Source organism: Aedes albopictus, chromosome 3 (genome assembly GCF_035046485.1).
Source record: "Aedes albopictus strain Foshan chromosome 3, AalbF5, whole genome shotgun sequence".
NCBI classification, from domain to species: domain Eukaryota; kingdom Metazoa; phylum Arthropoda; class Insecta; order Diptera; family Culicidae; genus Aedes; species Aedes albopictus.
In genome coordinates, this window is record NC_085138.1 from 217,990,377 (window position 1) to 218,003,951 (window position 13,575).

Below are 13,575 nucleotides of genomic sequence, written 5' to 3' on the forward strand. Positions count from 1 at the left end.
CAAGCTCTATAATATTTACCATGTAATGAATGGTAATTTTTTATCCGGGGATGCAGAATATGGAATTAAATATATATCTCAACACCGCTAAAGAAGCCAATTCGGTGTTCTGGGTGACCTCACATGTAGGTGGCGTGGGATTTGGCATTAGTGACATAATGTCAACGGCCAAACATAAAAGTTGTTCCAGATCTTTTATATCAGTGTATTGAATAACAATTTGACATTCAACAAATCAAAACAAAATGTGCTGCTGGTGTTGTTTTCCATCGTTCTTTTTTAAAACTTGAAGAAATTTTAAAGTTAAAGTTCAGATTGTGGAAAAACTGCTAAAAAACTGCAACTGTGAATTACGAAAAAACCTGCACTTCGCTTAATCCGTTTGTGTGTCAAGATGGCCGAGAATAACATTCACCTCGGCGGAAATTCCGGAGAACAACAGATGGCCAAGCCGCTGCATATTCAACGCTTAGAAGCAGCTCTGGATATGCGTCCCTTTCTGTCCTATGCGAAGAAAATGCTCTCAAAGTCCCTGACCAGCAGTGAGGATGAAGACGACGACGATTCTAGCGACGATTCCGATTCCGATTCGTCGTCGAACGGAAATATCCGGAACTATCGCAAGTTGGCATACGGTCTCAAAGTGTCCAAACAAGGTAGGAGAACAAAGTACATGTACTGCAGTGAGATGATTTCGAAAGTATACATGGTGGTGCTGACAGCAGTGCAGCAGTTCAGTAACTGGGTCTGGTCGTTTTGCACAAGGATGTTCTGCATAAAGACGCGTCCAATGAGTTCGGCAAAAAACGATAAAATTTAATATAATATAGTTATATATTTAATATAGTAATGAATACATTCGTTTCATTGAAGGCTGTTCGGTAGTTTCTTAATGTAAACTGGTTAACGTACGATCAATAAATGCAATTCAATGTTATCGCGGACAAAAATATATTGCTACATGTCCTTTATGCATGATGTTGTAATTTGTAATTTTATTGTTAAGGTAACTTGAACCGGTTAGCATAGCCTTTCTTAGGGTCAAAGAAATTTTACAACAAAAGGAAAAAAACTTAGGACAGTTAAGCAAGTGAATTACATCAGTATCAAAACCTTAATCTTAAATCTATTGAGCGTTCAAAGCTGATCTGAAAGCTGATACTGTTGGTGCGTTTCTTGTGGCCAAAGGTATCTGGATCCAGCATTAAGCACCGTATACCAATAGGCTTTTTCCGTTGCTCGTTGTGTGATTGGGTATGACGAAAGATCGCGTCCGATCCATTTAGCCTCTCCTCACATGCTGCATCAGGTAGCTGGGAAGCTGATTGTAAAGTCCTTTCCAAAGAAGACCGCAGCTGTGATATTGATAATTAGCCTGAAAGTCACGTCCAAAGATGGTGCTTCGCAGTGCAGCTGTCGAGTCGCGTCTTTCCACGTTTGTTGGGAACGTCTATAAATAACGTCACGCCATCATAGGGAGGAGGTAGTCAGCAAAGTGTGACAAGCTATACAAGAATTACATAGGCTTCATACAAAATGTGTAATATAGTGACGCATATTCATGTCTAATACTTCTTACGCCAAACGTACCAGACCCATATAATTTATGTTACCCATACATACAAATTTTATTTTTTTAAGGATGTTGAACCGCAAGATACCAAAAGTATCAAGATGTTATTTCTAATCCCTACCATAAAGCCTTGTTTCGAAAATATGTGATCGAACTTTTCCAAACTAACTGTAGTTCTCTTTTTCAGAACGGAATGAAGATAAACGATATTTGTACAATTTAACTTCGGTTGGTCCGGAACGCTTATGGATTCAGAACTTATTGCTTTCCGATACAGAGACGGAAAGTGAAATTTCCGACGAGGATGATTACATAAAAGAAATGTTGAAAAATCATTTAAGGGAGAAGAAATATCGCGGAAAATACTATAGTACCATAAATGCAAGTTCTGCGAATTATTGGTAATTGTGTTTTTTTTTAATTAGATAATTTACTTGTAGAATTCTCAGTACGGTTACTATGGAGCAGGTCTGTTATCGAACTACGACATGTTTCCCGAACATCAGCGATCGATAGTTGGAGTTCGTAAGCGCAAGATCAAGCGTGAGAAGAAAATGGGCAAATTGAAACCCGGAAGAAAGAAAGCTGTAAGTATTCGCTATAAACCCCCATTTTTTAATGTTATGTTGTGCTTTTCTACCACTTTGGACATTAATTAGAACTAGTGATATATCGAATATTTCAAAATTTACTATTCTGCGATACGAATATTCGGTTGGATAGGTATAGCGTGGTTCAAAAAATCGTTTTTGCTCCACACCGCTTATTTGATTCGATTATTCGGGGGTTCAATTAACCGGTAGCCCGATTAGCCGGAAAAAATGGCTCGATTATCCGGGGACGAAATATTTTTTCGTTTTGATTGCACAATTTTATATGTAAGATGTAGCAAATGTTAAACACAACACCCATAAATCCACCAGGGTGCGTTGACGTCACGTTTTCAATTCCCGCATCTTGTACTAATGTTTAGGGAACCCAAATGTATTGTCAATGGGGGAACCCAATTGATGTTGGCTGCAAACAATCCTATTGGGTGGGAATAGGGATGTCATATACGTGCATAAATCAGATTCAGCCTATTTGAGGATCATTTTTATTATGCAGATTTTTCGGCTAAAATTCCATTTTCAATAATCCCTGGGCTTGGATTATATCTTCCATGAAGCTTTGATTTTGAGCATGTGGCCGATGTGCTTTGCAGTAATGATTGGAATAGCTGAATGGCAAACAGTTCTGTAAAAATCACATCTTCAAGTCATCTGATATAGTATGCTGCTGCCTAGTATATCGAACATTTCTCGAAGTCATTTATGTATCGGGAAAATATAATTCCAAGTTGGTGGGAATATTACAAACTGAGGGAGGGTAATAGGCTCAGTCAGACTCCTGAATGGGCAATGTCGATTAGTGTGTGGGAATGCCATTGAAGGTTTGTAATATTCACCGAGGCTTTCGAAATCCAACAGGGCGCCTCCCCGGGTTGCGGATAGGGGAAAAAGGGAGATTTTTCGCATTTGTACTGTAATAAGCCAATGTGATATTATCTTCTAGCTGTTGTAGTGCGAATGGATAATCCCATTCTATGGGAATTCGAACCTTGTAATGTATTTAGCGAACCTTGTAATGTATTTTTTTTTTTTTTTTTTTTTTATTTATTTATTTATTTATTTGTACGCTTATCCAATACAATATGTTTTTTTAAAGATCTAACATTGAGACACGGGAATCCTTACAACAATAACGTCAAACATAATTACATTTAATGTATATAAGGGACTAACAAGTATCGACAGGGAAGGAAAATACAAAAAAAAACCTTCGAAATAACTTATAGAAAGATGGGATAGGAAAGAAAGCTTAATACTAATATCACAATACTACACGGCCAACTCTTGTAAAAGGGGGTTTACAGAGGAAGAGCAACTCTGCAGGAATTTGGGAACCAGCCTCTGGAACCAGTCGTCGATCCGTTCAACGCCGGCAATCCTGTGAACATCATCCGTCGGATGAAAGGGGCTCAGATCCAGCATCATCTTCAGAAGACGGTTTTGCTTGACTTGTATTTTGTTCCGGTGACACTGTGCACAGTCGAACCAAGCAGGGAATCCATACGCCACCGTAGGCCGGAAAACGGTTTTGTAAAGCAGCACCTTAATAGTGGGATGCAGCCTAGAGCGCCTCTTTATGAGCGGGTAAAGAGTTTTTGTGAGAATATCACATTTCCGGATGCTATTGGTTACGTGACAGCTGAAGTTAAGCTTCTGGTCCAAGGATACACCAAGGTAACCAACGCTTTCGGACCAAGGAATGTCGACACCATTGCAGGAAACTTGAGTTTGGGGCAGGTACCTTGGGCTCCGACGGCGCGTAAAGTAAATGGCTTGGGACTTAGCAGGATTCACTTTTACCTTCCATTTCCTTTGGTACTCAAGAATAGCGTCCTGAGCTTGTTGCAGTTTGTCCACTACTACATTGGCGTCCCGATGTGACACTAAAAATCCAGTGTCGTCTGCAAACAAGTAGTACTGCACTCCTTCCATTTGAACGATGTCGGCCGAAAAGATGTTGTACAGCGTAGGACTTAGTACGGAGCCTTGCGGTACACCAAACGGAACTTGCATCCGCTCCGAGGTACAGCCATTTACCGAGACTTGGAAGGTCCTGTCCTTCAGGAAGCTACGAATTATCTTCAAAAGCATCATAGGGAAGTTTCCGAGGTGCATTTTGTGCAGAATCGCGTCATGCCATACCGAGTCATACGCCTTTTCAACATCAAGGAGTATCAGACCCGACGAGTTGCCTTGTTGTAGGTTTCGCCTCACCTTCTTCACCAAGCGTACGATCTGGTGGCTAGTTGAATGACCTTTTTGGAAGCCAAACTGTTCGTGTGGGATGATTCTAGTGGTTTCCAAGTGTCTTTCGATACGGGTCAATATGACGCGTTCGAAAAGTTTACTCAGAGTTGAAAGAAGGCTAATAGGTCGGTAATTTGATGGAACAGTTGCATCCTTATTCGCTTTCGGTATCGCGACTACTATTGCGTGTTTCCATTCAACAGGAAAGTAGCATAGTTTGAGGCATGCAGAGAAGATTTTGGCGAGGACCACTAAACCTTTCCGAGGGAGGCGCTTCAACAGCCAGTTGCTGATTCCATCGTGGCCAGGCGATTTCCTGACCTTCAAGTTGCGAGTAATATTACCGATTTCCTTGGGGCGAACCATCCAGGAGTTGTCGGCAGCTGGCATAGATTGCTCGATCAGTTCGACAGAGCGTTTGACAGCATCGGCTGTATCCCTGTCCTCGGCCATCTGGTTGTTATGAGCTTGAACAAAATTCTCGGCTAGCAGTGCAGCTTTTTCCTGGGGGCAGGCAAATAGAGTGTCGCCACTTCGCAGAGGAGGACTGTACTTCACTGTTTTCTTCAGAGCTTTGGTAAGACGCCAAATTTTGTTATCACCGCGTTCCATTGATACCAGAGTTTCCGTGAACTTGCTGTACCGAGAGTTAGTACAATCCTCACGGATGCGATTGTTGAGCGAGGTAACAATGTTTTTCAGCAGCGGATCCCTCGTGCGCATCCACTGCCGGCAACGAATGTTACGAAGTCGAATGAGTTGTTTGGTGTCATCGGGGATTTGGGCAACATCATAGGGACGAGGGGTGACCCGCGGCACGGCAACTGATTCAGCATCCACGAGAACGTTTTTGTAACAAGCAAGGGCAGCGTCGATTCCGTCTACATCTTGGATGTCGGCAAAAAGAGGATCGTTTGGGTCCAGCTTCGCATTTACCGCCCTTTGGAAGGCGACCCAGTTGGCGCGAGCGTAACAGAAAACAGTATGTCGCTGTGGTACCGTTGCGGCTGAGGGTTTGATGTCGAAGACAACAGGCAGATGATCCGACGATAACTCGTTCAGGGAAATCGGTTTCGACATATCTAAAGTGTTATTTGACAGAACAAGATCTAAAGTCGATGGCTTGCCCCTGCCGGTAGGAATAAACGAAGGTGAATCCGGGAAATTAACGAAGAATCCCGAACGAGTGGCTTCCTGGAGTAGTATATTTCCCGCTTTATTGTTCTTGTCACAATTCCAGGCACGGTTTCTAGCATTGAAATCACCAACAACGAAGAAAGGGTCATCACGATCAACCATTGCATGAATATCACGACGAAATTGGGACCACTCAGAGCAACGCCGCGCCCCGGGGAAGTACGCAGCGATGATGCATATTTTGTAGGCATCAGTAGGGATGGAGATTCCGACGGTTTCGATTGTTTTCGTAGTGACACTGATTTGATCGAACTTTATTCCTTTACGGACCGCAATTAGTACGCCTCCTCCTCTTATGTCCTCGGCACTGGACGGCCGATCGAACCGCACACAACAGAAATTTGGATGGAGAAGAGAAATGTTGGGACGCAGCCAGGTTTCTGTGATAACCGCTACATCTATATTCTGCCGTTCAGCAAAGTCGAACAATTCTAACTGTTTGCTATGAATGGATCTACCATTCCAATTTACTATTCGCAGAGTAGGTGGATTAGCCATTATAAACATATTTTATAATCAGCTCTGACAGAGCTAGGAATTGCTGCTCCTTCGAGCGACAGGCTTGCAAGCGTAGGAAAAGGTCCTTAGCCAGGCACATGAATTCGGTGATAGTAAAAAGATTGGAACTCTGCTTGGATGCTTCCGCAGAAGCAGAACCCTCGACTACCTGGGCGAATGAGAGACCACCAATTGCACTGGCCCTCTGACCTTGCACGGTGGGAACGTTTCTAGGCGACGCTGACGGCGCGTACGGCGGTGGACGGGGAACAGAACTTGTTTTCTGAGAGGCGCGCTGGCGTTTCTCCTGTAGTTGCTTGATGTAACTTTTGCGTGTGGGGCAGCCACGAAAATTAGCAGTGTGGTTACCACTGCAGTTTGCACATCGAATTTCGCTGCGATTACTTGAAGCACTGCTGGGGGTGGTCCGTGCAGGTAGCCTACAGTCAGCTGTTAGATGTTTATCGCCGCACTTAACACAGAGAGGCGAGACATTACAGTACCGTGTCCCGTGACCGAACTGTTGACAACGATGGCACTGGACTGCATCTTCAGGTTTTCGACTGAAAAACCTCCAATTGACCATCGTGCTGAATAGAGTCTTGATTTTTCGAAGCTCCGATAGCTTAATAGTACCTTTCGCAAAGTACACAAGATACAGAACACTTTCTTCAGGGCCACACATTTTTCGCGAAAAAATTTTCAACTCAGTAGGACGCACTTCATTGAACTCTAACTCCTGCTTCAATTCTGCTAGATCGTACAGTGTGAGACCAGAGAGGATGAAACGCACGGGTTGTTGGTGCGAAGGAGTAAACGTGAAAAACTCCGTGTTAGAGTTTTGTAGCACCACGATTGCAGCTTCGAAAGTGCCGTTGTCCGTCGCATTGAGTTGGGTGCCGGACTTGACAGCTTTCATATGATATGCTGTCTGCGGAATGTTGGCCGAATTCATTAATTCACGAGTCTGCTTCGTGCCTTTATTGATGATCGTGATCGGGGGCGGACGGCGGTTATTTTTCGCGGTGGTGGGAGGCACTTGGGATGCATTGTTTACCACACTTTCTGGATCAACAGAGGACAACGCGTCGAAAATGTTTGGAGAAACGAATGACGGTTGCGTCGACTGGCTGGCTGGGGGGATGACCATCGCACTAGTACTGGTAGCGCCACCCGTGTTTGGAAGGGCATGGCTCCGCTTCATCCGCTTGACATCACTACGAGCATCGGACTCGTTTGAGGTTAGCGATCTGGATTTGTTGTAATCGCGACGGATAACTATGTTGGAAATAGAATCCGGTACATTTTCGACCGGAGTAGAGTGGTTTGAAACGTCCTTATCCACTTTCGCAACACGACGTTAATTATTTCGCGAAAAAACGAACAGAAAACGATATAAATAAAGCGCACCAAATTTGCTGCATCAGCATCAGTTGCTTTGACAGCTAGGAACTGCTTGTAATGTATTGTTTATTAACTTCAATGTTCTATGCTTGACATTTTTTTAAAGACAAACATGAGATGAGAAAATTGCCTAATTGGAATTTAACATCAGCAAAGCTTTCACATATGCAAATGCTATATATCCATGGGGCAAATGTATGGCAATGACTGATTCTTACAAGACCACGCGGACAATTCGATTAAAGGCTTAATTAGGAATAATATACTTTCCGGAACTGAAGGGACATAATTCCGGGGTGACTGGCGAGTCGGAGAGGGTAGGAGGGTCCGTTTGTTATAATTGACAAAATAAACAATCGGGCGCTTTTGATTTCTGTGACTTGCTTGGAATTTTGTGGATTATTGTTTTTTTTTGGGTTTGGAAGGTATACGATTCACTATTGAGCCTTAAAATTATTTTGCATCTGAACACCCTAATCCCACACCAAAATACCCTTTTCCTATCCCATGGCGTTTACGTGGTCAGCAAAGACTATTCAGCCATTACCCCTCCTTATCGTCGGCTTTGGACTGACTTGCGCTCTCATTGCCCCACCAAATGAAAATGAAAATGAAATGAAAATTCTATTCTCAATAAATATGGTTATCATCATACCAGCCATTGGCTTTAAGAAACATAGCATCATACAATCTTACTTCTATGATTATCGAACTGATTTTAAGGCTCAAATGAGAATTGCATAATCGAGTCCGACTTGTATCCAATAAAATATGATAAATATTACTTTAATGCAAATTCAATATGACCTTTTTTCGCAGATCAAAAACGAAACCGATGATCGTGGTTCCGACCTGGGTGACATCGATTGGGAAGAACAATTGGCAGCCTTGAAGAATGATAACGATGATGATCTGGACTCAAAGCCTGCCAGCCCAACGGGTACGAAGTCGAAACGTGGTCGCAAATCTGCAATCAAAACGCCAGAAATGATGGCGGCCAGGCGTCGTAAAATGTGGCAACTGATGGCCAAGAAAGAACTTGGAAAAGTGCAACGCGCCAAGGTTAATAATCACAAAGACATGGTCATCAACTGTCGCCGGGTTGCGTCCCTGTGCATGAAGGTATCCCGCCAGAAGGCTATGCAATCGCAAAAAATTATGAAAGAAACCATTTGGAAGGCTAAGCGACTGACTCGTGAAATGCAAGGCTACTGGAAACGGTACGATCGAGTAGAGAGAGAAACAAGACGGCGGATGGAGAAGGAAGCTGAAGAGCAACGCAAGATTGACGTTGAAATGGTAGAAGCAAAACGTCAGCAGCGAAAACTTAACTTCCTTATTACTCAAACGGAATTGTATGCCCACTTCATGTCGAAAAAACTAGGAAATGTATCAAAAGAAGAACAATTGAAGATTTTATCCCAGCTCGATGAAGAATCCAATCCCAGACTAGCAGCTATTGATAACTATGACAGTGACTTGATGAAGCATCAAGCCCATAAGAATGCGGTGGATGCCTTCAATAGTGAACGAGCTCGTAAACAACAATTTGACAATGCCGTTCAACAGCATGTGCCAGTCAATCAGAAGGTAGATGAATCTGGTATGATAATCGACTTGCCTCAGCCTGGAATATTCCGTGGATGTTTGAAAGGGTACCAGTTGAAAGGAATGACTTGGTTGGCAAATCTCTATGACCAAGGAATAAGCGGAATTCTTGCCGATGAAATGGGACTTGGAAAAACAGTTCAGTCAATAGCGTTCCTATGTCATATAGCCGAAAGCTATGGGGTCTGGGGACCGTTTTTGATAATTTCGCCAGCCTCAACGTTACACAATTGGCAGCAGGAAATGGAACGGTTCGTGCCAGATTTCAACGTAGTACCATATTGGGGATCACCGAATGAACGTAAAATTCTTCGTCAATTTTGGGAACAGAAAGATCTTCACACAAAAGATGCAAGTTTTCATGTGGTCATTACTAGTTATCAGTTAGTTGTCTCGGACTATAAATATTTCAACCGTATCAAGTGGCAATATATGGTGCTGGACGAAGCACAAGCAATCAAAAGCTCCAGTTCGGTGCGATGGAAGCTGCTGCTAGGATTTAACTGCAGAAACCGTTTGCTGCTGAGTGGCACACCGATTCAAAATAGTATGGCCGAACTTTGGGCTCTGTTGCACTTTATCATGCCAACGCTGTTTGATTCACATGAGGAGTTCAACGAGTGGTTCTCCAAAGACATTGAAAGTCATGCTGAGAACAAAACCGGAATCGATGAAAGTAAGTACAATTTGTCCTCTTGATTAAAGTTGTAGGAGTCACATTTCTTTGAATTAAGAAGTTTTCCCGATACACTACATGAAGCCCTCTTATGCACTCATATGTGCTCTGATTGGCTTGTTATTTTCATCTTGAAGGTCCATTCCATATAAAATGATCTAAAAGGGGTGGTACGTTTAGCATAATGACGTTTTGGATAAGAACATCAATTTGATTTTGAACTACCGTCAAACGGGATGACTTGCAACACTTTTCAGCTCCAACTAACAAACAATGTGGATATAACGTTATTTTAAAATATAAAACTCTGGCAACAGCCGGGCCCTCTACAGAGCAGGGAGAAGAAGTCAAGTATTATTTCATTTTTTCCTGTCGAAACGCCAAATAAGGTTGTTTTTGATACAAGTAGTCGTGAGGGTTGACTGGTAACGTTCAATGTGGAACCGTTCTCCAATAAACCAACTCATGCTTCGAGTGCCGATCAGCCAAATGATTCCGCTCCAATCGCAATCCGAAGGCGATGTAAAGAACTGCTACGAAGTGCATCTCTCTCGTCTCTCTCGTTTGTCGGGTGAAGATCACTGCGTCCAGATTTTAGAACTATTGTGATATACCCTTTTGCTGTGAGGTACGCAAGTTATCTCAGTAACATATTTGTCACTGAGATACCTTGGTATCGACTGAACTCAAGACCATCTATTATTGATGAATAGAGATCCTGAGTTACAGTAGGGTATCGCGCCACTTGGGCGGTGGCTTCTATATTCGTCTGTTTGCCACTATAGCTCAGTCAATTTTGAACCAATTGACTTGAAATGTTGTACACGGGTAGATACTATACCTAGCATTCCAAAAATTGTGTCAATTGGTTCAAATTTGTCTGAGTTATAGTGGCAAACAGACGAATATAGAAGCCACCGCCCAAGTGGCGCGATTCCCTATGTGACTCCCCCAAAGTGCATCCGGGTGTATCAACTGAAAACATCTTCGACGCCCTTATGAACGACGACGCAAACCACCACCAGCAAAGTGAACAAGCTCGGCCAGGCACTAATGCTAAGATTCGGTGCCCACCGATATTTGTGTACAACTGGTCTGTAACGCAAATCAACAATCTGATGTCCTCCCCAGCGGTCAGTGTGAAGTCGTTTACACAGAAGGTAATCAAGTCCGGAATCCGCCTGCAAGTGAAGGAAAAAGTGGATTTCGACAAAGCGATTGGTGCTCTCAAATTAAGGAACGCAAAATTCTACACTCACGGAACGAGTGACTCTCTCTCTCTCTTCTTGGCGTAACGTCCTCATTGGGACAAAGCCTGCTTCTCAGCTTAGTGTTCTATGAGCACTTCCACAGTTATTAACTGAGAGCTTCCTCTGCCAATGACCATTTTGCATGCGTATATCGTGTGGCAGGCACGAAGATACTCTATGCCCAAGGAAGTCAAGGAAATTTCCTTTAGGAAAAGATCCTGGACCGACCGGGAATCGAACCCGTCACCCTCAGCATGGTCATGCTGAACACCCGTGCGTTTACCGCCTCGGCTATATGGGCGGAACGAGTGACGAGATGCCTATCAAAATTGTTCTAACCGGCCTTCCAGTCTTTGTTTTTTCTTGTTTTTTTCCGAGTTGAAAAGTGAGCTGCATGATAACGGTATTTCACCTTCTGAAGTGAAACTAGTACGCTCGACTTCGGATGGGGATCTCGCCTGGTAGTTTCTTCTCTTCCCCAAAGGAGAAATCAAGCTACGTGATCTCCAAAATACACACGTTCTTTTCAACGTGACCGTAACCTGGCGCTACTAGGGTAGAAGCTTCAGTTTTGGCCAGCCCGGAGTTTTGGCCATAGTGCGGTATTGAGCCTGTTGTGATCTAAATCGGCGTAAATTTAATTTTTACTAGTAGATCCTAATACAATATGATGATTACAGCTGTGAAAACCTCACATTTTGATTAAAAACTGGAAGAAAAAAATATATTTCCTTAAAAAATCCGCTCCCATAGGGTAGAAGCTTCAGTTTTGGCCAGCCCGGAGTTTTGGCCATAGTGCGGTATTGAGCCTGTTGTGATCTAAATCGGCGTAAATTTAATTTTTACTAGTAGATCCTAATACAATATGATGATTACAGCTGTGAAAACCTCACATTTTGATTAAAAACTGGAAGAAAAAAATATATTTCCTTAAAAAATCCGCTCCCATATATCTATTTTGGCCAGGGTGCTTCTAATTTGGCCACTCCCATAAGAAATACACGTGATTGGCCAAAATAGAAACCAAACTTAAGAATATGGCCAAAACTGCGGCAGAGCTTCTATTTTGGCCAGTGCCACTTTTAATACAAAAATCAAGTATAGGCTTGATTTCTGCATTTTTCCTTCAAAATATACATTGAAACCTTTTATTTGACGCATTGGTTGTTTTCATAGGATTATTGGTTATTTTTTTTTAAATGATTTCCCTTAGACTGGCCAAAACCGGTGCCCGCACCCTATATCTATTTTGGCCAGGGTGCTTCTAATTTGGCCACTCCCATAAGAAATACACGTGATTGGCCAAAATAGAAACCAAACTTAAGAATATGGCCAAAACTGCGGCAGAGCTTCTATTTTGGCCAGTGCCACTTTTAATACAAAAATCAAGTATTGGCTTGATTTCTGCATTTTTCCTTCAAAATATACATTGAAACCTTTTATTTGACGCATTGGTTGTTTTCATAGGACTATTGGTTATTTTTTTTTTAAATGATTTCCCTTAGACTGGCCAAAACCGGTGCCCGCACCCTACTCCAAAAAGTAAGTTGACGCAGTTCAGTGTTTCCGTTGTCAACAATTCGGCCATGGCATGCGGCACTGCAATATGGAACCGAAATGTGTAAAATGCGGGGAACTTCACCTTACCAATGAATGCCCCCTACCTTCACTAATCGGAGATGACCGCCAAGCCTCGCGTTTGGAAATTCGTTGCGCTAATTGCAGTCAAAACCATACTGCAAATTTTAAGGGTTGCCCTTCTAGGAAGAACTTCATTCAGATGAGTGAAGAGAAAAAATGCGACATCGTACTACAACATCCACCGGTGCTTCGAAACCATTCGGAGCCACATACACTAGCCGCAATAGGAGGTTCGCGGATGTAGTCAAGGAGAACTCTGCTACTGATGCTGCTGTAGGTGGTGCTGCTGCTGCTGTTGGGGCTGTTAAACGTGTTGCTGCTGTTGTTGATCTCGCGGGGTCCGCTTCCGGCAACCAGAGCTCTGCAAATAACAATTCGGAGTTCTTGAGTTTAGCCAACGATCTCTTCACACGTCTGGCTACGTGTAAGACGAAAGCATCGCAATTTCTCGCTCTGTCTGAGCTGATGTTCAAATACGTTTTCAATGGATAGTTTGAACCAGAGAAGTTGTTCATTTTTTTGCAGCGTGGATCCCACCGCGAACTCGAAATACACTCGGTATGGGCCCGTGTCCGCTTCTGTGTACACTACGTTCGTGTATTCCCTCCTCTGTTGATATTGTCCTGCTTGCTGTGCCGATAGACTTGCTGCTCCTGCCCAGTCGGTAATATTCACGTCTTCATCTGTTTCCTCTGGTGGGTCCGGTGGTTTTTTCACCCCGTCCATTTTGGGGTTATGTTCTCGTTGACCGGCCAAAATGGCGGCTCTCGCGATGCTGATTTTTCACTTTCTGATTTCCTTGGTTTTTTTTTTTTTTTTATTTCACCCTGGTGTTTTAGTTTTTTATTCTCAAAAGTCTTTTTCCTTTCA

General features: G+C 43.0%; 1 protein-coding gene across 1 annotated transcript in view; it reads left to right on the forward strand.

The window, feature by feature from the left end:
- Positions 1-212: 212 nt before the first annotated feature.
- The window catches only part of LOC109406256 (chromatin-remodeling ATPase INO80), a 142,582-nt gene continuing 129,219 nt past the window's right edge, over positions 213-13,575 (forward strand). Inside the window, exons 1-4 of the mRNA XM_019679318.3 lie at positions 213-656; positions 1,761-1,954; positions 2,014-2,160; positions 8,350-9,814. Coding sequence (XP_019534863.3) covers positions 395-656; positions 1,761-1,954; positions 2,014-2,160; positions 8,350-9,814 — 2,068 coding nt within the window. The 5' untranslated portion in view covers positions 213-394. The remainder of the gene's footprint in view (positions 657-1,760; positions 1,955-2,013; positions 2,161-8,349; positions 9,815-13,575) is intronic.